Source organism: Rutilus rutilus (assembly GCF_951802725.1).
Source record: "Rutilus rutilus genome assembly, chromosome: 21".
Lineage (NCBI taxonomy): Eukaryota > Metazoa > Chordata > Actinopteri > Cypriniformes > Leuciscidae > Rutilus > Rutilus rutilus.
In genome coordinates, this window is record NC_140226.1 from 14,553,566 (window position 1) to 14,580,684 (window position 27,119).

Genomic DNA, 27,119 nt, shown 5'->3' on the forward strand with positions numbered 1-27,119 from the left:
TTAAAGGGATAGTTCACCCAAAAATGTATTAAAAGAGTTATATTAAAAAATGTCCTGGCTCTTCCAAGCTTTATAATGGCAATGAATGGCCGTTTCTGTTTTGAAGTCCATAAAAGTGCATCTATCCATCATAGTATGGAAGTGTATGGAAGAATTAGTGAGTGATGTCTATTTTTTTCTTTATTATTATTATTTTTCTTTAATGTATTTACTTATTTTCGCCAGCCCTGTTACGGGGTAAAGCCCGCTTCTTTTTTTCTTTTTCTTTATTGATTATGTATCTGACAATAAGCAGACATAAATGACAGAACATATAGAACTTCTACAGGAATGAAATTATATCAAATATATGTAAAGTTTCACACAACAAAAAATTTATAAAATAAAAAATAAATACATATATAAAATAACATGATAAACATAAACAGAGGAAACATTATACATCAGTGGTATTACCAAAAAAATCACAATATTTAAAAAATCTGTCACTTTTCTTGTTTTATTCAACCTTAGAGATTTGATAAATGCATCAATTTCAATTAAGAAATGTGGAAAAGCAGGCTGCGATTTGGAGAATTTTTGCTTGTGAATAAAAAAATCCCAAAAATCCCAAACAAAATAAAAAAAATTGACAATGTAATTCATTGAAGTATTAGCTTTATCTTTATAGTAACAGATTATATCCTTTAACTGAAAGAATTTGGAAGGTTTACCTATATAAGGATATATAAACTATTCCAAAAGTTTTGAGTTTTTTCTCACTGGAAAAATAAATGGATCAGTGTTTCATCCTTATTCCCACAAAATGAGCAAGAACTGTCAACATCAATATATTTTGCCACAGTATCATTCACCGGGTATATTTTATGTAAGATCTTAAAATGAACTTCTTTAGTCTTATTGGAAATGCAGTAGCCTACTTCTGAGGTAGCCTAACAGCCAGGCTTCCTTCCAGTCTATAAGTTCAGTAAAAGAGACCCAATCAAATTAGCCTTTAGCAACATTATATTTTTTATTCTGAAGAATTTGTCCAATATGCTTATTATTACACTTCTTGCTAAATATATTTATTCCATCTAAGATCAAATCAGGTTCTGCAGCCCGCTCCTTTTTTGAATAATTCCGGCGCGCAGTGACGTGCACTCATCAGTTACTCAGCGGATGTGCTGCTTCTGCCTGCCTGATCTCCTCCTCGACCAGCCCAAGCAACTGACAGGCCTGCATTGACTTCCTGGCGGATCACAGTAACTTTGTAGCTCGAGGAACAACTTGAGGTCATTTCTTATCATAAATACTCGCATCAGATGCACATATATCCGTAAGTACTACCACTTTATCGATTGTTTAAGCTCTGAATGCGCCGTTATTTCAGTATAGCTGCATTGCTGTGCTGTGTTATTTTCTAAACACAAAGTTGACAGCTTCAAAAGTGTGACACTGTGGGATTAAATGCACTTAACTGTGTCTGCATGGTTCAGTCAAGGCAGTAATCCTCTATATTTTGTTGTTACACTGAATTAAATCTGACTTTAAGGTTGAATTTATGTTATATTCAGATTAAGGCAGAGAATAGACCTTCAACTGCTCCATGTATGCAAATGCATTGTCGTGTAAAAGAGGGCGTGTGGTTGTTTTGGTTGTGACTTGCCATGATTATCTGTTTATGTTTATAACATGTTAAAAGTGGACAAATGGTTTCATTAAAGGGGGCATTTGTTTCTAACAATCTGCAATTTGAGCCATGTAAGTTATTTAACCATTGGACTATAATTTCAGTGTAGTTTACAAACTTTACAAACCAAGAGATCCCCTATTCAGAATAAATTCTGTATAGAAATATATATTCTATACATGCCCGAAATGTATAGATATTTTTTATGTTTATGTTTGTTCACGTTCCCACTGCATAACCTTCAAGACCCCTAATGGTTGAAACCCAAGGCACTAGCCAGGGGATTACAGTGTGCTCCAAATGTATTGTTTGTGTATTTTCATATGAAAGGGGTTATGGGAATGCCAGAGAAGGGAATGCTGTGGGAGATATGACTCACACAGGAAAGTGGCTTGTAATCCTTTTTAAGGCGCCCTCTGTAAAGAAGAAAAAAGAGGACATTTGGCTTTGCTTTTAATTCAGTCTCTTGTTTTGAAAGAACATATGTAGCCACAAGGAACTGTGAACAGTTATGCAGCATTGCTGATGTACAGGGTTTGGCGGAAACATTGTGCTGTTGGGTGGAGTGGTTAAGTTAAGTGATTACACATATTGTATGGCACCCAAAAGGTGTTTGGTAGCCTACAAACCAGCTGCCAGAGGTGATTCGTGAACTATCACCATTTGTGAGCAAAGCAAACCCGCCAAATTCCTATAGTTACTATGGTTTGTTTGTTCTGTAAATGTATAGGGGATCTCCTTTCAACAGTGTTAGATCCTGCCACAATCGTTACTCTTACTTTATTGCAGTGTTATTTACAATGCATTTTAGCAGAAATTATGGTTACAATTTTAGATTTTGTTTTTTTGTTTTTTTTTGAGAAATTCCTTAACTGTAAGTATTTTATATTTATATATTTGACAGGCCCTTTTTATCCAAAGTGACTTAGTTGGTCTAAGACAAGTATACAGTTTTTCAGTATATTTGTTTTCTAGGAATCAAATCAATGACTTGGCATGGCTTTACCAGTGACATTTTAAAGGGTGAAGACATGCATATGTATATATAATATGACCCCTATGTTTTTGCATTTAGGTCAGCCTTAACCTAATGACCCAGCAAGAGCAGCATGAGTTCAAGGAATGTTTGGAGGAAGCCCTGTCCTGGATGAGGGCCGTCCAGGAGAGGCTTAAACAAAATGATAACACCCAAGGGCCCAGATCAGCGCTGGAGGTCAGGCTCCGAGAGACAGAGGTGAGACCTCCCTTGACCTTTAACCTATTTAGAGCCATTTCAGTTTCTCAAATGTGTCTCATGTTTGCTAAAGAAGCTATTGTGATCATTTCACATTACAGCTGCACGATTAGGCTAATCGTTAAAGGCATACTATGCAGTTTCCGTTTTTGTCAAACAGCGACCCCTAGAGTCGCTGTGGAGTACTTGTATTTAACGGTCAGTTTCTCGTTTTCTTTTCCTGACTCTTCCAACCACGTTTTCTTCGTCGACTCTGTCATGATTCACGTCTGACATGCATGCTAGTGTCTTCCATAGAGGCTGCTTCATATGTTGTTGATGTATGTGACGTCGTGCCGTAAAGCAAGTCGTGATTCTCACGAGATTTGTCGGGACGCCACCTCTCAAACTTGCATTGCTGATTTGCCAGCTGCCCCCCCCCCCCCGCTTTGCTATCGGGATGATTCGCCCTACTATGAGTGCGTTTACCATAGAAATGACTTCGAAGCTGTTATATTAATGTACAAATCTTGCATAGTGTGCCTTTAAAAGATTGTGATCTCGATTCAGACACCCTCGTGATCTTATTCCTAAATGACAATGATTCAGCTATGTCTATTAAAATCTTTGACAAGTACGATCACAGTGAACTTTCAGATCTGCATGGCGCTGCAGGGCTCCAGACTAACTTTTTGCCTTGGTTGCACTGGTGCGCCTAACTTTTTTATTTAGGTGCACCAGCACAAAATTTGGGTGCACCCAAATTTTTCCTCGGATGTATCACCTTTAACGCCACAATTTTAAGGTCACCTTAAGGTCACCGCTACTGATGCACCATATTCTCCCAACTGTTTCCATAACTACGTCCATTTAAGACATAAACTGTTTTTAGTGAATCTCAAAGCCGGTAATTTTGACACGCTTTTGTGTACAATTGATCGTTTAGACGCGCACAATCTGCACATGAAACCGAAAGTATAATTTGCTTGTCTCGGTCTGTTTCGGAGCGCGCGCCGCCATGCGAACAACATCTCTTGCGCAGATTTTTGTGTTTTTAATAGCTCTTTCAATTATTAAATGCGTCCCGCAATTTAGCAACAGTAGCTAGACTGCATTTACAACAATCACCGATCGTGCTGATTCTGATTCTGAGTTTTAGGGAGAAATGACAGCGTAATGCTGCGAAGGGAAGAAGTTGCGCGTAGATAGTTTTTAATGGTTTTAAGTTACCTCAATATATTATTTTTTATAATCTTTGGAAGCCGAAATTTAAAATAAAATCAAACTAATATAACAGACCTTAAGTGTAACCAGGCTACGTTTGAATGTTTAATTCTGTCCTCCGTCGTCACTCATTAAGCAGGGCTGTCGTGTTGTGCGAGCTGTGGCATCGCGTGAGAGAAGAGTGTGAGTTCCGTCAAAGGAGAACAAACGCCAACAAACGTTCGTGCAGAGGCAGCGGATGCGAGGACGTTAGGTGCACCGGTGCGACCTAGGAAAAATGTTAGTCGCACACTTACAAAATTTGGTCGCACTCTAGAGCCCTGCGCTGCCTTAGAGAGAGCATTTGTCATGTATAGGTATGAAACCGCTTTACAAACATACTTTTTTCCAACCGCACAGTATCAATATTTCTGTGTTACAATAATTAAAATCATTACAGAAGTACTGGGATAAAAGCTTACAGTAGCGATCAAAATAGAGTAAATCACCTTTTTAAAGTAGCTTGACGGTTCAAATGAAGACTGTATTTACATCGTTACACCAGTAGGTGGCGACAAGTGACTGTTAAGAAATGTATTTGTCATTGAATCTTTCATTAAAGAGATTCATTAAAAAACACTGATTCATCCAGTAATGAAACAAGTAAAGTTTTTATTAGTGAGTCATTGAATCATTCAGTCAAACCGATTAAAACATATATCATATATAAATAAATAATTCACATTATTTTTGATATTTTAAATAGATTACAGCAAATAACATTTTGTCAGAACCTCTATGTTATTTTGTTGTTTATTCAGAATTGAGGGAGAATCATGATCTCTATTTTAAACAAAATCATAGTTGTCAATGTATCCAGAATCGTGCTGCTCTATTTCACAGAGATAAATTGTATATAATCTCATCGGTTTAAAAGTTCCATTAAGCGTGACTTTTCTTTGTTGTAAAGAAAATCAATAGCTCAGAGCCTGAAGGCCACGTGAAGATGGAAAGGGTGCTTGTGGCTTCTGAAGCTCTGCTTCGAAATGGAGATGAAGAAATGAAGAATCAGACTCATTCGAAACTCAAAGATCTGAAAGCGCTGTGGGATGAGACGTCAACCTACATCATTCACTGTCACAGGTACAGATGTTGTCCATAGGTTGACCAATCATATCACCAATGTGTCACCAGTCATATTCACTTGTACTTAAATGATACTTAAAAGTGTCTTCCTATCCACTTTATTTTTCAACACGGAAGTAAGGTGTTTTCTGTGAATGTGCGAGACTTTCGATTTATTAGCTGCTATAGGGAAATAATGAGAAAAATATAACAAAGTGCAGTAAACTGTAAAACTGTTTTTGCTACAAACCAGCATGTTTATAATAATTAAGGACACTCCTTTAAAATAATTAAACTAATATGGTAAGAAATACCAGTTTGCAATATCAAGCAGTATAACGAGCTGTTTTGTACAACTAAAAATAACTGGAAGCAAATGATACCGGAAGCCAGACACAATTCTGAAAATGAAGGTGGATATTAAAAAAGTATTTGTATATGGTGACATTTGCAATATGACTTTTGCCACTATTACTACAGCCATTGGGGGAATTGTCCATTTCTGGTGGATCTTTTTTGGTTCTTTTACCTCAGATGTAGAAACTTTTACGTTTACATGATTTTCAATCAGAACGTATTTTACCATTCAGTTTTACACAAATTATTTTGCTCCATCAATTTTCGATTAGAATTTATAATATTTTTTCAGTTGTCATGCAATTTAAGACCAGGGATAAAAATAAAAACACATTATCCTTAAGGGCAACGTATCCTGTCGTAACATATATATATATATTAGTGCTGTCAATTAATTGTGCTTAATCACATCTAACATAAAAGTTTTTGTTTACATAATATATATGTGTGTGTGTGTATATATGATTATATTTATATACTGTATATGTTATATATATGTCTGTGGGTGTGGGTTTGGTTTTTGTGTGCATGTCTGTGTATATACACACACACACACACACAGAGTTAAAAGCTATGTAGGAAATCTTTGTTTATTAGGTTTGCAGTCATTATACAATAATATTTGACCACAGAATGCCACGAATGACTGAATGAATCAGAATATAGAATATAAGTATTTATTTCTTTCATATTTTTTGTTCCCCTCTGATAGTCGTATCGAGTGGGTGTGGCTGCACTGGAGTGAATACTTAAAGGCCCATGAGGAGTTTGGGATTTGGCTGGAGAAGATGCACAGAGCTCTGGAGCCCCTGCTTGAGATGCAGCTGGGTCTCCAAGAGAAGCTGTGGCAGGTGGATCATCTGCAGGTCCTTCACAGTGACATCCAAGCCCAGGCTCAGTTTCTGGAGAGGCTCCTGGATGAGGCTGCTGCCCTGTTCAGCCGGACCGAGGACCCCAGTGTAAATGAGCAGGTTCAACAAGGTCTTCAAGATGCCTACAACCACATTCGAGACCGAGCACAGGTAAACCTTCATCTGTTCAGGTCAATAATTAAAATTCAGGAGTTTAGTTATCACTGACAACCAGAACAAATGTGTGTTGAATCATTTCAGAATGTTTTAAGGCAATTAATGGAATGCAATTTGTTCTACAGTAAAATTATGCATTTGAAGAATTTGAAAACCTTTGAAGCTGCCTTATATTGTTAATGTTTCATAGGGTTGTTCAGCATGTTAAATAAGTTAAAGACAGCCTTATAATCTTCCATTTCTTTTATACACACTTTTGAAGGTCATTCAAAAGATCTAGTTTCAAGATATATTGTTCTTCAGTTCTTCACTGCTGTCACTGACTGGTTGTAACTTGTTTGATCTTCCATGGTTATTATTGAAGAATGTATTATAAGGCGTCTACGTAAAGTTTTTGGTCGGTAAGATTTTTTAAATGGTTTTGAAAGAAGTTTCTTTTGCTCACCAAGACCAAGATTTTTGGGGAATTGTATTGAATCCAATTAGGGTCCATTTGACCCGCACCATACAGGCTGTAACCAGAAATCGAAGAGTGCATGAGGGTTAAAAGAACAGCATTTATTTGAAATAGAAACCTTGCAACAAAGTAAAAATCTTTACTGTCACTTTTGAACAATTTAATGCATCCTTAGTAAATTAAAAGTATTATATTTATTTAAAAAAAATTGAATGGTAGTAATGGTGTAATTTATCATTTAACCTCTATTAATGTTGGCGTTCTTAATGCATCAATCATATTTATTGCTGTTACCTGCAGAATTAATTGAGTTTATAAAATTGAAAATAATTCTGTAGTGTCAAAGATATGACTTTGTCCTTTAATATAAATGCATTACTTATTTGCAGGAAAGGTTGGCATTGGCACAGAAAGTAGTAGAGGAGCACCAGCAATACCAAAGTTGCTTTCATAAATTCCAAACCTGGCTGATTTCTAAAACAGAAGAAGTCAGCCGTTTCAGTGACATGGAGGATACGACACAGAATAGGCTGAAAGCCCTGCAGGTACACTGACCTACTTATTTGGGGGAGGGGAGGTCAGAATGATCAACTGGGAAAATCATCCCTGCTTTGGAAGCCAAGCTGTGGATAAGTCATTCCAGTTTAGCCGAGTACTTGCTAATTTGCGTCCTCATTCTCATTTCGGGCTACTGTATTAAAGGGGGCATGTGAAAAATCGTATTACTATCTCTAAAACTATGTAAAATCTAGTACTATGTAAACATGCAGAAGCTTAATTTAGTAAAACATGTATTGCAACCATAGATGCAAAAGCGACGAATAAACATTAATAATAATGAGTAAACACCATTTCTGTGTTGAGGAACTTGAAGGAATAATGAGGAAGTACTACTATTTCCAAACACCCAAAGAAAATTATACTCCCCTATAATATAAATGGTCTCAACAGAATTAATAAAACTATGAGCTGACGGCTCAGAAATTCCTTTCTGAGCTGTTCACATCCTTGGACTTATTCTTTGTTTCCATAGCAACGTTCACCATGCCAAAATGGATCCATGACTTTGTTGTTGTTGACAGGAAGATACTTCATCATTACATTCATTCTTTTATTTATTCTCTCTCGAAATATTGAAGAACAAAAGAAAAAAAAGTGTTTTGGTCAAAATTTGTCAAGGTATCTCCCTGACTGCCTCGATGCTGTGCGGCTTCTTTCTTTGCCACAGTCATGTTTGGCTTGCTCCCTGGGGGATTAAGGAGTGATTTTCTGTAAAGCTGCTTTGAAACAATATGTATTTTGAAAATTGCTATACAAATAAACTTGACCTGACTTTCACTGTTGAGGCTGCTGCCATTTTGCATATTTTTTTATATGATGGCAGTTAGAGTTTGACAGATGTGAACAGTGGTAATTGATGGTGTCAGTGTTGGGCAAAAATACAATGATTAAAAAACTTATAATAAATTATAATAACTTTTAAGTTTAGTTATTAATAGTTATAATAGTATAGTAAGTTTAGTAATTAAGTTAGTTACCAAGGCAGCATTTCTAATTTTCTTTCAAGTTGTTCATCTAAAAAAATTTTTATTTTGTCAACTTTATTTAAATTAGCGCAAACGATTTTTAATAGATTTAGTTGTAGCTTTGTTTAACAATAACAACAATGGTATATGGAGTTATATCGATGATATATGCAGTTAATAATATATGGAGTTCTTAATTAATGGTCTGTGTACACATCGAGATGGTCATCTTTTGCTATTGATCACATTCCACTTCTTGTGCCATGTTAAGAAGGCCTTGTTGCAAATATATTATGAAGAATATGTACAATGAATCATAATGAATTAATTATTCTCCCCAGGAGCTGAATGCTAGTATAGCCCAAGAAGAACTCACTCTCCAGCACATTGAAAGATTGTCTGAGGCGGTGAAGGCCAACACGTCTCCAGCAGGTGCGGAGAAGATCACAATAGAGATGGAGGAGTTGAGGCTGGCCTGGCAGAGGTTACGGCAAGTGCTGGTGAAGATTCAAGAAGAGCTCCAGAGCTCACTGGACTCTGAGAGCGAGTATTCAAACCGCTGTAAGGAGCTGTGGGCGGACCTGGGGCAGATCAGATCCCTGGTCCAGAACCTCAGCAGTGAGCTGGAGAGCAGGGATGGAGAGAGGACTGAGGAACACTTGGTTGCTCAATGGAAGACGCACACGGTTAGCATTCTGTTCATTTCTCTCACCACTCCCAAATACTTTGAATGCCTTCTTGTAGGACACAGATGGAGACTCAACATATTTTTGTGACAGCTCATGACACTACAGTGATTTAGGAATGGCTTGGGTAAATTCCTATTGGGGGTGTGACAGTAATTTGATCCGTAGTAAATCAAATTCTACAAGTAGTTTTTGGAAGAGCTCTGTGGTGTGGAATACCTCCTAAATGATGGACACACAAGGGTGATATGTTGTGACACTTTGTATTCAGTATTTCAGTGCAAACATCTTGCGTCTTATTCACTTACTGGGCTTTACCACGCACAATCACCTTTTTTCTATCTGAATTCGACTTATTAGACATTGAGATGATTTAATTACGTTTTCTGATTTAAACTTAGCAAAAACAGTGTCAGAAGTTGTGTCATGGCATAATACGGCATAATATATGTGATAAAAAGAGCATAATTTTAGATTGCGGATAATATTGCTGTTTAAGATTACGTATTATATGCATTATATATATTTTTCATTATTACATGACATATTTGAAATTATTTTTGGCCATCTTTCCAGGGTGCTTTCCCCTGCCTCTGGCCTAAGAAACTGAGATAGGCTCCAGCCCTATGACCCTTGAAGGTCATAGATATTAGTACCCATATTCCATTTGCATTGCAATTAAACCTTTACTGAAAACACCCAATCAATTGTAGATGATTATAATGGCATTTGAAATCTGATGTTTTTATGTCAATTTGACAAAGTTATTAATTGGACCAAGTTTGCTGTTAGCAGTGGGGAAAAACCAACAAGGATGAAAACCTTTTTTTAGATCAATGAAAGCTGTCCGGGACCCCATGTGGAGAAATCCTGCATTAATGCCCTGCTTGAATGAGCTCCCTTCAAACTCATGATGTGTGTACTAATTTCATTGATTAGTTCTCTACATCCACATTTCAGAAGGTGCGCAACAAGCTCATCGCAGAGGAGCCAGGGGTGGAACAGCTAAAATCCCGGTTGAAAGAGCTATTCCGATTCCCACAAGATTCTAAAAACCTGTCTGATGAGGTGCTAGCAGTGGTGAAAGAGTACCAGAGGTGAGCAGCAACCACACACGCACACCCAAAGAGCCTCCGGCAAAGGAGGAATGAGGCTAGGAGAAATACTTTGATGGATATTTTATTAATCATTAGCTATTGAGACTGACGTTGGTAAACATTCCATCATGCAGACACAACGGGAGGCTCGTCACATTCCCATTGTGTTACTGTCAATGGGATGTCACTCACACAGGTCTAGTCAGCCGTAAACAATGTGTATCCAGCAATAAAAGAGTGCTAATGTAAGCACTTCAAACAATTAGTGCATTACACACAGGGTTTACTGCATTTATTTATGCATTTGTTTTGTGGTAGCCATCTGTTGAAAGCCCTATAAGCTCATACTGTAAAGGACTACTCAGTAGAGTTGTTTTGTGTTTCCTGTGACAGTGTGAAAGGCAGATCTTTCAGGCTGTGCTCTGAAAGCGAGACGAGTCTCCGGCAGATACTGCAGGACCCTCTGTATGGCTTCAGCCAGTGGAGTCAGGTGGTTTCTCAGGTACTGGAGGCTTCCGCCGAGGTGACGGAATTCTCCCATATCGCTCTGCTCGTGCAGAATATAGAGGTAAATTATTTAAAGCCACAGTTTTCTTGAAAAAGCGTGTGAGCGTGTGGGGTAAAAATGTGCCCCTCCAGATACACTACTGTTCAAATGTTTGGGGTCAATAAGATTTTTTTTTTTGTTGAGAAATTAATCCTTTTATTCAGCAAGGATGTATTCAATTGATCAAAAAACACAGTAAAACATTTATATTGTTATAAAAGATTTCTATTTCAAATAAATGCTGTTCTATTCATAAAAACAACAAATTATCACAGTTTCCACAAAAATATAAAGCAGCACAACGGTTTCAACATTGATAATAATTAGAAATGTGTGCTTGAGCACCAAATCATCATATTAGAATGATTTCTGAAGGATCATGTTACACTGAAAACTGGAGTAATGATGCTGAAAATTTAGCTTTGCTATCACAGGAATAAATTACATTTTAAAGTATATTAAAATAGAACAATTGTAAGATAATTTCACAATATTGCTGTTTTTACTGTATTTTGATCAAATAAATTCCCTTGATAAGCGTAAGAGACTTCTTTTAAAACAATCTTACTGACCACAAACAGAACAGGATAGGTCTGAAGCTATTTTTTTACACTTTATTTTAAGGTGACTTAGTTACATTGTACTTATTCAAATAAGTACTGAGTAATATTAATTAACTACTTACTACAGAGTTTGGGTTTGGTTTAGGGTTAGTTACTTGTAATTATGCATAATTTACTGTTATTACTGGAGTAGTAGTATGTAACTACGTCACCTTAAAATAAAGTGTTACCAGTTTTTGGAAATGATTAAGAATCGTACCAAAATAATTAAATTGTGACCTGACTTTCAGGTTGCATCATGCATTGCATCATTTAGTACAGAATTGTGTGAATCAAATCATTCAGAACAAATATTAACCCCAGGACTCAACAAAAAGACACTTTTACTCTAGTCTGGCCCCTTCCAAAAATGTAAAATTAATTAATTAATTAATTGAAATTAAATACATATTTAACAAAAAAATGTATATGTTTTTTAATTTGCAATAATAGCTGGAATTGTTATGTAATAATAGCTCTATATTGTAAATGTAAATCGATTGCTATTAATTCATAAACACGCTTGCTCGGATATTATCGCTTATGGCGCAAAATGCTTTATAATTTATTTATAATTTTAGCCCATTCTAAATGGTGTTTTTAGGGTTATCTTACGTAATTCTTGCAATTTAGACAAAACCATTTGTGTTAGCCAGCTAAATAACATTACTGTGTGATGCTGTGGTTTGAATCTCTCTCATATTGGGTTTTTGTTGAGTCTTGAACACCTCATGCAGAGATTTGAGCTGTATTGAAGATCAGCCTTTTTATGTATTTTTTACTCTGAATGCACCTGATTTACACTTTGTTTTGAGGAAAAAAAAAGGTTACAAATGCAGTTTATGCTACAATCTGTTTTGGATATGATCATATTGTATTTAAGCATTTGAAGTGATTTTTGCCTTCATCTCAGCACCTTAATTCAGTGTTGATGCTTTGTTCTCTTTGAAGTTATTGAGTGTGCTCTTTCTTCTTTTGTTTTGTTCTTTGTAGAAGTTGCTTAAAAACAGCGTGCAGCTTCAGGAGCGCTTGAGTTTGCTCCAGGTGAAGAGTGATCTGCTTAGCTCTGTTTTTGGCCAAGAGAAAGCTGTTGATCTGTTGGAAGAGCTCAGCGGGGATATGAGGAAGAGAGAGTTACTCCACAGCCAGCTCCAACAGCGCAAGAACCGCCTGCAGGTACACCAACAGCCAGAGCTCAAAATGTTATTGTTGTATACAGACTGTATACCCCCGCCATTAGCCATAACATGCATAGTCTTACATAACAGAAAATATGGTCAAAGTCACAGCTTATCATATCTGGCTGAAAAAACTAGAAGCCTTGTTTGTTTGAATAAATGTATGCAGGCAGATAAAGTTGTAAAAATATCAACCTATTCTTAATTTTTTTTTATAGAGTTATCTACCTTTAAATGAAGAGGAATTTTTATTGGTACTTTATCAATGTCTACAGCAATTAAGAACAATTGTGGTATTGAATACAAACATAGATAAAATTGAAAAGATTTAAAAAACTGCAAAAAACATTTAAAGAGAAATATATATATATGTGTAATATGTTAATTATAATGGAGGAAAATGATAAAGTACAAACAAATGTCTAATGTATGTCTATTCTACATATATATACAGTACTGTGCAAAAGTCTTTTGCACGTTAGTATTCTCTCAAAAAAAAAGGCTATAAGCCAGTTATTAATATCTTTTGCTGCTGTGTGTCAGTACCAAATATCAGTTTACATTTCCAAATATTCCATGGAAAATAATTTTATTCAATTATTATTCCAAATCACTTTCTTTATTTACTTTATTTTATGTATATATATATATATATATATATATATATATATATATATATTATATCTGCATCCTTTTTGACATGAAGCGCCATTTTTCAAATTTTTATCAGTGGGTGAATATAAATTATATAATATATATATGTTATCCTATGTATACCCTCAGGGTTTGATATCAAAGACGAAGGACTTTTCCAATGCCTATGACTCCATACATAAAAAACTGACCTTCATAAAGGAACGGTTTGTCAAGACGGATGAACTTCAACCTGACATTCTAGCCAAGAAGAGCCAGGCCGATCAACTCCGGGTGAGCAGCAGAGAAAACAGAAGCGTGTAGCTGTTTCAGTCTTCAAAAAATGTTGCTTTTTGAATTTCTTTTTAAACAGCTGTTTTGGTTTTAATCTCTGCATGTGGTAAGCTGTAGACGTACAGTGACTTTTGATTAGATCGTCTTTCAGGCACGCACTAAAAGAGTCATGTGAATAATTTAAAGAGCTAGGAGTTATGTCACGCTGAGATCAATGTGTTTGCGCTGGTTGATCAGAGTGGCTTGTCCAGGTGGGAGCGGGAAAGACTCGCTAGTGGCAGACTGAATGTAAAATGAGTGTGCATCTATCTGCAGGTCATTAGAAAGGACTTGGAAGATTGTGAAGCCCATATCGTAGCTCTGGAGACGCTGGTGTCATCCAACCCTACTAACAGAACAAAGTTTGAGTGTCTGTATGCCGACTGGAAATCGCTTTATAAGGCAGTTCGGGTAAGATCCGTTCTGCTTGAGGTTTTTTGTTTTTCTCCCCATATTGTTTCTTTTTTTTTTCTTTTCTTTTTTCTTTCGTGGAACACAAAATGAGGCAATTTGAAGTGTTTGTGCTGTTCTTTTCTGTACAACAAAAGCAGACTACAGTGAAGTAGTTCATGCTATATTCCAATGTATTTGTAAGCAGAGTGGAAGTTTTTTTTTAAGACTGTCTCTGTCTTTCTATTGCTCCAAACTCCAATACATTAACCAGCAAAATAAATCCAATGATACATTCCTGGATTTTTTAAATGTTTTTGAAATAAGTCTCTTATGCTCACTAAGGCGGCATTTATTTGATCAAAAATACAGTAAAAAAACTGTGATATTGTGAAATATTATTATATTTTCTATTTGAATTCTTTTAAAAGGTCACTTATTACTGTGATGTAAAGCTGAATTTTCAGCATCATTACTCCAGTCTTCAGTGTCACATGATCCTTCAGAAATCATTTTTATGATGCTGATTGGGTGCTCAAGGATGCTTAATATTTTTGTGAAAAACATTTTAAAAAAAACATTTCAAGAGTCTTTCGTAAATAGAAAGTTCAAAAGAACAGCATTCAATGTTTTTTTTGTGGAATTTATAAAAATATGTCTATAGATCTTCTCAGACTGTAGTCTATTGAAATGATATCATATTTTATCATTCTCCAACATCGCACTCGCAACTGTACAGAAATTGTATGAACACAATTTCTCTTGTTACATCATGTCCCCAGACATCCGTAATACAAAACAAAACCTGTTGAAAGACTTTTTACGGCAACTGTGGCAAATTTATCTATGAAGTTATGAATACGCATAAGCTCAAATTAGATTTTAGAGCTGTTGCAAAAGGAAGATTTTCATTGAGTAAATTAATTTTTCTTCCTTGGTGAACTATTCCTTTTATTCCTCAAGTTTTTTTTTGCATCGTTAATTGATAGAAATATGAAATTCTGAATAATGAGGGGAGGATACATACATGTATTTTTACTAACCACTTCAAAAATGCCCAACTTCACAAGTGATTCTGATTTAACCCTGAAGATCTGTGGAAACCGCTGAGATCACACTTCGGTTTCCACACCTCCTGCTGTGTGTTGATCATGATGGTGATGAAGAAGATGACTATGAAGGCCTTGATCAAACCTCCTTACTTCAGTTTTAATGTGCACTTGTGGCCTGAAGAGATTTTTATTTAATTTTTTTATAACAGATACCAGAGTTTTATTGCACTAAAATCCTTCTCAAGTCTGTTTCAGCTTCCATAATGCAATGTATGTGTGTATTCACACGTATGAGTGTTGTTGTTCATTCCAGATGAAGGTGAATGAAAGTGAGGAGAACATTGCGGAACATGAGAGTTTACATGAAAACATTCTGAATTTGGAGAAGTGGTTGATGATCATGAGACAGAAGCTGGAGTCGTTTCGTGGATCAGATGGGGAATGGAGCATTGATAACCGCCAGCATGAGGCTGAGGTACGCCTATGAGCTACACTTATGGCTTAGTTACTACAGTTAATGTTGCTTTTATTAAGAAGACTACATGAAATAAACATTGAAGGATCCCATTTAAATCTATAATGGTATTACTATTATGGTTGTATTTTATTTGAATAATTGATTAATCTGTTGATTTATTTGGTTTAGTAATCTGAAGTAATCCCTGAATATTAGAATACAGTCCAAGGTAAATAATAATTAAACATTTGTTGTCAGCTATTTTCATTATCAATTTATGCCAGTTAATTGTTGCAGCACTAGCCGGGAACTCGGGAAGTTCGGTCTGGACTCCGAACAAAAATTGTTCGGACCAATCAAATTGTCAGGGCGGGCTTTATACGATGATGGACAGATGAGCAACGGTAACGTAATCATCCACGTCACCAAAGAGCGCTTGATTTGAATTAGTTTACAACAAAGACGACTGCTGCTGGAGAATTGAGATTTCACGAGTTCACATTTACAAATAAGTCAGATAGAATAAATGCGTATATAAGATTTCACACAAATAAGTCGATAGAATAAATGCGTATATGACGTGCTGTCCGAGGAGAGGGCTGTGGGCTCGGTAGCCATACTCCCCCGTATTCCTGGTTGTGAGAGAACAAGACAAGAGTGAGGATTCGGGGTGGTGGAGGGATGCTGAAAAACTGTCAAGGAGTGTTAGGTAAGTTGACAGAGTGAATATGCTTCCTCATGCTGATAGATAGACGTTAGACATGAAGGTAACGTTAGACATGGTATTGTTTGATGACAAGTTGATATTGGATTGATTATTTGTACGTGCTCCTCCCGAACTTTGTTTATTAAAAATCATGTGTAGATTCCGCCATCGCGTCTGTTATAGAAGATATTCACAGCGCATTCATTTTAAAAGAGGAACAGAGAGCCGCGACATTTTGTTGGTTGAAAATATGAATGAAGAACATGCGTCATTTACTCCGTTGCTCTGATTGGTTGTAGGTCTATCCAATTGAGTGCAGAGGGGTTTTTTTTCCTGGTTCGGTTGAGACACACCCCATAATCAAATCTCTATGGAGCAGTATCAGACTCACATTCTGACTAGAATCTGAGTATGACGACGTCAGGCTATTGCAGCACCTGTATTTTGGCAGAAATCTTGAATATATCATGTATTGTTTTGTAAGAGATAACATTCTAGACTTCGATAAATATATTTAACCCATTCATAAATGTATTTAACAAGATTCAAATACTTGATCTATTACTATTACAAGTCACTTTAGTCATGACACAAAAGCACACGATGTGCAGGATATGAGCACATGAATGTTTGCTTGTGCACGCATGACTCAATCTTGTGTCACTGTTGTTGTCCTCTAGAGGGCGCTCGGAGAGTTTCCAGAGAAGGAACTTCAGCTTCATCAGACGGAGGCTCAGGGTCAGACCGTGCTGGCTAAAACCTCGGAGAAAGGCAAAGTTCACATCGTTCAGGACCTTAAACGCCTTCGAGAGTCCTGGACGTCCCTCCACACGCTTAGTCTCAATCTTTACAGGTTAGGAGAAGTAATGCTTGCAGGGTGTTGATGGTATTAAATGGACAGAAACTGTGACTCAAGAAGCATAATTGTGATACAATTTTGTCAGACCTGTTTAAAAACATAATAGGAATTCCAAAGGGCATATTTCACATTCTGTTTTAATTGCAACCAGTTCACCTACCCATGTTAATCTCAATTATTGTTGATTGCTATGTGAATCAGTTCTGTGTTTACTAGTCAGGAGATTTCCTTCCATTTCCTATTGAACTATTTATTTTATAGGTGATATGTGTAATTTTTCATTGTTAAAATACTTATCCAATTTAAAAAATGTGGCTGATTAATTGCCAACATGGCCAATATATTTCTCTTTATCACTACTGCATATACAATTAAATTAAAAAGGGAATTTTTGACAACATATTTATTACTTTCACCGTCACTTGTTAGGCTTCTAAATGGACATGGTGCCACAGGCGACCAAGACTCCCTATCACAGAAAACTGAGTTCCTGCTAGACAGATGGGCAGGCGGGCATCACCAGGGCACAGCTTCAGACTTTGAAGTGGGAATTGCCACAGGTGACAAAGGACTGGAACAGCATCAGAGATTCCTGCACGGATCAGAATCAAAAGATCACCCAGAGCCGGAGAGGAACATTGAAGCAAATCCGGATCAAATTCGAATTGTGGTCTCTGAGGGCATCGCAAGACCTGGACGTTCAGAGGTCAGGAGAAGAGAGAAGAGTTACCAAGACCAGTCCATGGATGATGAGGTGGATGCAGTCATGTCTGGAAGTGACCGTACTGTGAACAGGAAGCAGATAGGGATAAAAGGCTCTTACGGAGATTACTTGCTTAGGAGCGGTGGTCGGACTGGTGAATGGGTTGAAGAACACATAGCCAGTTCTGGGATTGAAGACCTGGATATGCAAGTCAAACACGGCTTTTCTGATGATGCACAGATCCCACCTGAAATGACCAGTGCTGCTTATGGCTCAACTGATGACTATCAGGTTAGGATGATTAAAATATGACTCTTGTCATTCTGACTGTCACCATTTGGGCTGGCATTATATCAAAAACGTGCAATTTATATGTAGCGATTTTGCATGCGATATAATAATTAATTGTCGATTCATGGATTTTTCATGTATTGTTTTATTTAAGCATGTTGTTAATGCGTTGTTATACTCGTACATATACACTACTGTTCAAATGTCTGGGGTCAGTAAATAACATTTTTAAAATTAGTATTTAATTAAGTTGATTTAATTAAGTATTAGTATTTAAAAGAGTTTTAAAAAATGAAAATAGTCATCTTAAATTGTAATAATACTTCACTATAGTAATGTTTTAACTGTATTTTTGACTGAATAAATGCAGCTTTTGTGAGCGTAAGAGACTTCTTTCAAATACATGAACAAAATCAGACCGACTCCAAACTTCTGAACGATACAGTCTTGTTAATTTAGTTTAAAAAAAAATAATAGTAACGTGGAAAACATGCCTTAATTATTTTAAATTGGGGTAATAAAGTTTTTTTCTGTAATTTACTTCATCAAACATTTTGAGCCATACCCTGGCACCAGTGGCTGTTTGGTCAAAATGTTACTTTGAAGGGAGGAAAAGCCTTTAATTATTTCAGAGCAAATGCATTAAAAGAGATATATCATCAAAAGAACTAAGAATATATCATGATAATATTTTAGCTAGATGACTCAGCCCTAAAGCCACCATTAAGCATGCGATACCTAGGCTTTAATAATAAACGGACAGAGGGATGTCTCTTTCCATTTCTCCTGTAGATGGGCTCTCAGGGGCCCCAGCGTCATGCTGATCTGGAGGCCCAGAGGAGGGAGTTTGAAGCGTGGCTTCACAAGGAAAACGACAAACTCACAGGAATTCTGAACAACCAAATATCCCTGAGCGCTAAAGAACTGAGGATAAGACAGAATACACTCAAGGTCGGTGGTGTTTGTTACATTTTTTTGCTTTCTTTTTATCTGTTTTTGATTAAAGTTTTATGAAGAGTCCAAAATATCAAAAAGTGTTTGAGTAAAAAACAATCTTTGACAGCTTTGATATCTTATTCAACAAAGCACAGTGTGATATTTTAATTTGGTCACACAGAATATGCTGGATAATTTTCTGTATGTGAAGCTGCACGTTTGTGAGAGTCTGGTGTGTAGTGTGCGTTTCCGTCAGTGCGGATGTAGTTGCAGATCTGTGAAGCTTTGAAAGGCTTGTGCTCGGTTGTTACCCCAGGCTTAGAAAAATTCAAACTTCACAAATACCTGGAAGCTGTCATATCTGATGACATTTGAGCTGACAGCCACTGTGCCACATTTACTGTTTTTTTGTTCAGTCACAGCTTCACAGCTCAGATTTGGAAAAGCTCTTGAACGGCAAGTCATAGGTGGTCTTCCTGTTGAATAATACCATGAAATAACATCAAACATCTTTTGCAGACTGTGCTGTGCGAAGAAGCCACATTGAGATTGTTTTAAATTATTTTCATCTCCCATACAGCTGATAAAGTCCCAGATGCTTCAATGCTAAGACCTGACTTTATGTTAGTAGAAACCGCTTCCTCCTCCATTAGTTACTGTTTGCTAATGCAGACACAGAACATCTTATAGGAATAACTTGGAGATTTTCAGGATAATGTGCTCATAAAGTGTTTAAAAGTGAATTGGATATTATTCCTATGTGGGCTGAAATTAAATGACACATTGCAAAGAATTTTTTAAATTAAGAAGTTGTTAAATTACTCAGCAATGTAATTAAAACATTCATTAAATTAACGTTTTTAAATGAGTTTACCTTAGACTTAGAGCAAATGTTGTTGCTCTTATACTAATGTTCTGCATTTGGGAATGAGGGGTGAGAGTTTAATTCACACCATGTGCATCTCAAGATGTATTTAAATGTTTTGGAAAAGGGGAAAACACTGCATGTTCTCTGGGTACCTTTTCCTTCTCACTTGTTTCATTGTGATTAAGTGCCCCAGTAATTATATTTTACTGTATTTTTTTGATCATTTCCATAAAAATCACTGAGATATTACTGTAAAATTTCATACAAATGCACAGGATTTCCATGTACACTGCCGTTCAAATGTTTTGGTGTCAGTAAAATAAAAGTCGCGATGAGACACTTAAAAAAAAGTTTTTTTTAAAAACTAACTAACCCCAAACTTTTAACTGGTGTACTTGCATCAAAAAAAATATTGAAAAAATAACTTGTTTGATTATAGATGGCAATTTGCTAAGGCAGAATTGGTTGGTAAAAAATGTTTAATTAAAGGGTCAGTTTTGGATTTGAAATAATTGGACGATGATACAATTATGAGCACAAATCTTTAACAACCACACACACACAAACCCCTACTAGTAACTCTGTCTTGATATCTGTATAGGGTTTACGTGCCGGTGTAGCCTGGGGTCAGAGTCAGTTCACGAAACTGATGTCTGGTCAGCAGAGTAAGTCAGCGGAGGTGGACATAGAGCTAGAAGAGCTGCGCTATCGCTGGATGTTATACAAATCCAAACTTCAAGAGGCTGGTGACCTCAGAGGTCTGCTCAAACACAAGGTACGAAGAAAAAAAATATTTTCCTTTTATATTAATTTTGGTATTTAGATTCGATTTTTCACAATATAATTTGATTACATTTTTCCTCAAGAACCTATGTCTACCTATTTTTCTTTACATTCATTAATTTTTTTTTTGCTTGTGCCATGAATAAATGTTTTAACCTGAAGCCATCATTTTGAAAAATTGTAAACAAAATTGTTATGTGATGAATACCAGGAAAGAGTCATATATCATCTACTACATGATTTCTCCATTAACCAATGAAGATGGTGGTGTAGTATCGTGTGTCCACCAGTAGGGGGCAGCAGCTTGTAGCCAGATCTAACTAAATAAAGCAAATGTTTCTGTTTGTTTCAGGGTGTCAGCGGACATGAACAGGAGCTTGTCCGAGCTGGAAAAGTAGGTTTGATTCATTAAACATAGGCCTTGATGCTGTGAGTGGGCTTGTGTTTGAAGTGGGTTTCAGAAATCTCTGATATGACAGTGAAGTTTGTTTGAACACTCTTTGAAAAGAGAGTATTCCCTTTTAAGGGTGAGAACAGAATTGAATGCAGTGTTTATTTATTGACACAACAGGGGCTGGTGAAGTTTGTTTCTGCAGTGCAATGTCACTGTGTTACGGTGTCAGGTGATTTATAGCTGCAAATTGATTTAATGTAATATATTGGAGGAGGGTATAAGGATTTTATTCGCACTTTGTATTAAACCTTGGCCTCATAGGCTATTAGATATTGTTTTTTTACTCAGATCTGGTTCCATTCTTGTGTGGAACACCCAGATTTTATGACCAAATTAATTTCTGATGGCCAAAATATATATATTTTTATAGCACATTTCACGGCAAAGTGAAGTGCTTTTACAGAAAAATATTGCAGCTCATTTAGCAGTTCAAATCAACTATATCTATATCTATCTATCTATCTATATATATATATATATATTGCATTTCACTCTGAAATATGTCACATTACGGAAGTAAAATGGGATGTGAATGCCGTTTCATGTTGACTTAAAAAGTTTGTAAGCACTCTGAAGTGAAGTGGGACACTGTTCAGCTGGATTAGTAGGAGGTCTTTGAAATAGAGGCACATGAATAGCATTTTGAAAGCCTGAACCAAAGCACTGTCTTAGCCCCCAAAGACAAATGCTATTTTTTGGCTCCGTGGGCCGCTTAGAAACATCAAGGCAGTTGCTCCACTGCATCTCTCTGGGGAGTGTGTTAATCTTTCTGAGTAATTTCTCAAATTTATCGTGTTCACACCTTTTTCAGCACCTCTTTTCCCACTCTCTGGCCATCTGTTCATGAGCGGTCATGTCTTCTTGAGAAGAGACGCAGGTGCCCTGCTGACTGCATATGAAAGGCTGCTCTGATAGGCCTGCTTTATTTACATAAGCAGATATTAGTGGATGGAGATAGAAATGTTGTTTTGCACATGCAGCATTACCTTCCAATTATCAAGGCTATTCACAGATGCTTTGGTTGAACTAGTTCTGCAAAATATGCACACACACAAAAAAACTTTTTGGAATTGTTATGAAATGGGGCATCCAAACATAATGGCAATTAATTAGGAGGGTTTTGTTTGTTTGTTTCTGGATGCGTCATTATCATTTACTGAGTGTTATTAGAGGATGTGGTTAGTCAGTGGTCAGTTGGCTAATTGATTTATGTATTTTTATTGAAATATTTTCTATAAATTACATTTATATTTTATTTATATTGATTAAACTTTATATTATATATATATATATTATATATTATAACTTTATATATATATATATATATAGGTATAAAAGTGCTTTTTGCAATGCATGTTGATCACCACGTCTTTTAAGATTCCTTTTTAAGCAGTATTACATGTATATAATATGAGTTCTTTATGTCCAATTAGTTGACTAATCTTTCAAGCAACCAATCATCTATTTAATTTTACAAATATGTAGTTGTGTGTGCACACCCCTACTGTAATTGCGTTTTTTAGCATCTGCTATATGTCTCCTACTTTTAACCAATCATTCCAGAACATATTTTTCTCTTGGCTGTATTTTGCCATTGCAAGCGTGTTTAAAGCTGCTCATTAATGTATCATAAGACCACACAAGCAAATGTTCCTCAGCGTCTGACTCTGTCGTGGAAACCGTCATCACCTTCTGCTGTCATTGTCATGCAGGGTAAATACACACTCTGATTGTCTCCGTCACTGACCAAATACAATCATCTTTTGAAGACGACACTTCAGTTGTCAGTGAGGTAATCCTTCTGCCACTAATTACAGGCTCCTCACATAGAATATATAGTTATTTGTTGTGATAAAGTATATTTTCCTATTGTATAATTATCAAGCCAGAACGATATGATGATTGGATGATGTGTATCTGTAAGGACATTACGCCAGGCCTGAGCACTGCTGTAATTACCTTCCAGTGTAATTACATTTTCCTCAATAGAGGCTGACAAGAGAGAGAAAGAGTGGAAAGAGATTTCTGCTTTTCATCCACCCACATTTCCTCCTCCTCACATCCTCGTACTTCTGAGGTCTCTCTCAAACACAAAGTAAAAGTTCCCATGTTTCTCAGCTTCGCTACAGAGGCGTTAGATAGAAAGGGTCGTATTAAGTTCAGATATCTCACAGTCCGGCGCTCAGAGCGATGGCGGTTGTTGAGCTGCTGTAGGTGGATATTCACTCCCACAATTCCACAGGAGCTTGAAAAACTTCCCTGTGCATTTTAACAGGTAAACATTTGTCCGTGTGAATTAGTTTTGTTGGCGCCCAGTGAGTCATCTAGGCAAGAAGCTTCAGTCATTGTGATGTTTTTATCAGACGTATATCGAATGAGAGATGTCAAGTCACAAGCCAAGATCTATCTTTTTATCAAGGAGTTTTCTTTTTTGTAATCTGACGACTTTGAGGAATTATATGAGATTCATGAGGGATTTGTTCTGCCCTTTCATCATCCACCAGGAGAAAAGTATAAGTCCAATAGCTTATAAGAGTAATGGTACTTTTTTTATGAGCTGGCTATTTATAATAACTTCTAAAACTCAGAGAAGTATCTTTACACTCAGAATTTGAGCTCATCTTGTGTACACATTTCTGTAATAAACCCTAGTTGTGAGTAACCCTACCTACCTTGGCAACATTTTTAGGTATCATATTCATAAGGCACCAAAGACTAAATTTTTCTGAGATGTGCGCTTGGATCTGCATTGGCTGGACCAAACAGAAATATACCATTTTTAATGCAATTTGAGGATAAGAAACAACATTTATAGAACAGTTAATGTCAGATTTTATTGCCGGTTTGTTATGCATGTTATTTAAATGCAAGTTGGACCATCAGGTTTTGAAATTTCAGTTTTTCCCTATTCGAGTAAATAGGTGTTGGCCTTGCATGTCCAAAATGCATTAAATATATAGTTTTAAAGTAACATTTAAAAAAATCTTTCTTAAATAATGCAATCCTAGAATGCACTGCAACCAGTTAAGGTGAAGGTTTTGTATAAGAAGGGGAAGGTTTTTTTTTTTTTTTTTTTAAACTGAAAAGCATCAGTAGAAAATTCTTGCATGTAATAAAAAAAATTTTTTTTTTTTTTTGTATCTCATTTATTTTTCATGAGAGCAGTGATTACCAAACTTTTTTTGTTAGCGAACCCCTTTTGTCCTATAATATATTTTTTTTTAAGTACCCCCTGAGATTTAAAATATTTCAATAATTGAACAAAAAATTGGTAAAAAAATCTTTTCAATATTTCCCTTTTGTATTTTTCCCTTTTGTTGTATTTTGATTTAAAAATGTATTTATTTTAATTTTAAATTTGTATGATTTAACTAATTAAGCTTTTCATCAATCACTCATTTGAAATCCAAAAATGTGTCACAGGTCAAGATGTTGCCTTATGTGTAATTCACACTGACAGTGTTGTCATTCATTTTTAATGAGAGTTAGCGATTTGCTACGGCAAAGTTGAGCAGTTGGACACTGTAGCCATTTGAACGCACCTGTAGAAACTCACTAGGTTTTGTGATATAGCCATTCAGCGTGTAACGGCATCTGTGGATGTGTGTTTTGCAGACGAACAGCAGTCTCGGATTCTTGTACCGTGTGTGTCGCGTGGCTCTTCCTCTCCAGCTCCTGCTGTTGGCTCTTCTTCTGCTGGCCTTCCTGCTGCCCATGATGGACGAGGGCACCAGCTGCTCACTGTCCAACAACTTCGCCCGCTCCTTCAACATCATGCTCCGCTACGACGGACCTCCGCCCACTTAAGCGTCGACAGTCCAAAGCAGCTTTTCTAAATGCGCCAATCTGCTCTTGTGTTTATGTAACAAATACTTCTAATTTTTATCAATGTTCTGTTAACGTTTTAAGTCATTTTATTTTTAGTTCTCAGCTGCTCCACCATACTCCCACAAGTGGACGCAGCAGATCAGATACTGTGTTTGTGTGTGAGAGAGCGAGAGTGAAAGTGTGAGTGGGTGGATGGCATAGATGCTCACAACCTGCTCGACATGATTCAAGCTGTTCATTTCTCTACAGGCTTTAGAGAAACCAATGCAGCCTTTACAAAGAGCAAAACTCCCTTAAAGACATCTACTCAGGAGCCATTGCAAATTCCTTGCGTTTTTATGTTCGTTGTATGTTATTGCTAGATTCTAAATGTTAAAGGGATAGTTTGCACACAAAAAAAGAAAATTCTGTCATCATTTACTCACCCTCATGTCCAAACCTGTTTGTCAGATATTTTTGAGACTTTTTTTTTGGTCAATGCAAGTCAATAGGGTCCAATCATGTTGTTTTGGACCCCAGTGACGTTCATTAAATAGATAAAAACAGTTCTTCAAAATATCTTATTTTGAAAACGTGAGGGTGAGTAAATGATGGCAGAATTTTCATTTTTGGGTGAATAATCCCTTTAAATAATTTGACTGTGGTATGTCTTATATTTAAACAGAATTGTGCATGTTTTTATTCATACGTCTTGTTTAAATTCTGTTGTTTGCTATTTTACTCAGGCCACTCAGAAACTAAACTGTGTTTAATAATCGGATTTATCTTATCACTGTGTTGCGGGTATTGATTCTGATGTCATTGAGTCATGATGGATAAGACTACCATGTAAATATTTCAAAACTAAGCTCAGTTTTAAGTGTTCTTCATATATTGGTGAGCTTTAGAAGAGGAAATGGTCAAAATCAACACAGACATTCCTCTGTCACTCCAAAGCAAAGGTGCTATGCTCATGCGTTCATGTAAGTGACATTTTTCCTTTAACGGTTTTTGGAAATTGAGATTGCAGAATCACATTGTTGGACTTGACTGAGTTGTGGCATTGGCTTGCCTCTGATTGTTGTTATGGGTTATTGTATGTGCGTTTTTCTGGCATATTTTATGCAGTAAAAATAGCTCTGTTTGGGGAGAATGGCCTTTTATGAACACAATTTTGGAACTCCGACCTTCTTGGTCTTTTTTTGGTCTCAGCTGGGTCTCAGAAGGGCCCAAAACCATCAGAAGTTAAGTTCAGTTATTCTTTTTTAAGATGGCTTCTTTAAGGTCATGGTTTGATGAAAGGAATGCCTTGATTTTTTTTTTTTTTTTTTTGGGGTCCAGAACGAAGGCTTCTTTGTCTTTCAAAGCTGGCTTTTTGCAGTGTGAGACACATTATTTAGAGGCTAATTGCATGGCTTTTCAGCTTTAAGTAGTATTACACAAACGCACAACGCACTGAACTGCTTTTATCCTGTAGCAAAATGCCATTTTAAAATCATATTCAGACCTCTCTGCATATCTCTGCTATGCTAAAACAGTAATATCCGTTAATATGTGATGCACTATGTAATGTTAAACGCGTTAATAGGAGTGTGATAGTCTGAAAGAGACTTAAAATATGCTGCATTTTCTGAAAAGAAACCGTAATATTGAAGCTCAGCACTTCAATTTATTGCACTGCTTTATTGTTCGTATTTAATCTCGTTTTATGCCAATGCAAGCCCTTTAATGATGTATACAGGTTTCATCAATGATACTGTGCGATTCATTAGGCTGCAAATGCTAAACTGTACAAAATTTGGCTAAATGGTTCAACTGTGTTTCAAGATCACTAAACGTGTGCTAATCGAGCTAGTTTACAGCACTGTGTGCATGGAAGAATTTTCTCATTGGAGAAATCTTTGATTTGCGAAGAAAATACTGGATTTTTTTTTCAAAGACAGCTAACAAAATTGGAAGCATGTAGAAATTACAACATTTCGACTTCAAATGCATGAAGGGTTGTAAGACAATGTATTAACAAAATAAGTTAAACATTTATTTTATTACTATATTTTGAATGAAACTCGTATAATGTATCTTTAAACTGATAAATATATATATAACCAGTATTTTTGTATTTTACTCCAGGCAATAAACATGCAGTGCATTTTCAA

The 27,119-nt window shown here is 36.3% G+C and overlaps 1 protein-coding gene across 1 annotated transcript; it reads left to right on the forward strand.

Annotated features, from left to right (window-relative positions):
• The first annotated feature begins 1,190 nt into the window (after positions 1-1,190).
• On the forward strand, positions 1,191-27,119 carry syne3 (spectrin repeat containing, nuclear envelope family member 3). The gene is made up of 18 exons (XM_084393953.1): positions 1,191-1,318; positions 2,748-2,906; positions 5,059-5,231; positions 6,283-6,592; positions 7,445-7,600; positions 8,923-9,267; positions 10,228-10,364; positions 10,758-10,932; positions 12,507-12,689; positions 13,475-13,618; positions 13,934-14,068; positions 15,413-15,574; positions 16,943-17,115; positions 17,551-18,115; positions 18,908-19,066; positions 20,521-20,694; positions 21,055-21,096; positions 24,772-27,119. The coding sequence occupies exons 2-18, from the start codon at positions 2,763-2,765 to the stop codon at positions 24,961-24,963; spliced, it is 3,369 nt and encodes a 1,122-aa protein (XP_084250079.1). The 5' UTR covers positions 1,191-1,318; positions 2,748-2,762; the 3' UTR covers positions 24,964-27,119.

Excerpts from the sequence above, each read along its gene's own strand:
- syne3 (XM_084393953.1), top strand. The coding sequence starts at position 2,763 with ATGACCCAGCAAGAGCAGCATGAGTTCAAGGAATGTTTGGAGGAAGCC. Across the intron at positions 12,690-13,474 it reads AGCGCAAGAACCGCCTGCAG|GGTTTGATATCAAAGACGAA; the intron begins GTACACCAACAG and ends GTATACCCTCAG. Across the intron at positions 21,097-24,771 it reads AGCTTGTCCGAGCTGGAAAA|ACGAACAGCAGTCTCGGATT; the intron begins GTAGGTTTGATT and ends TGTGTTTTGCAG.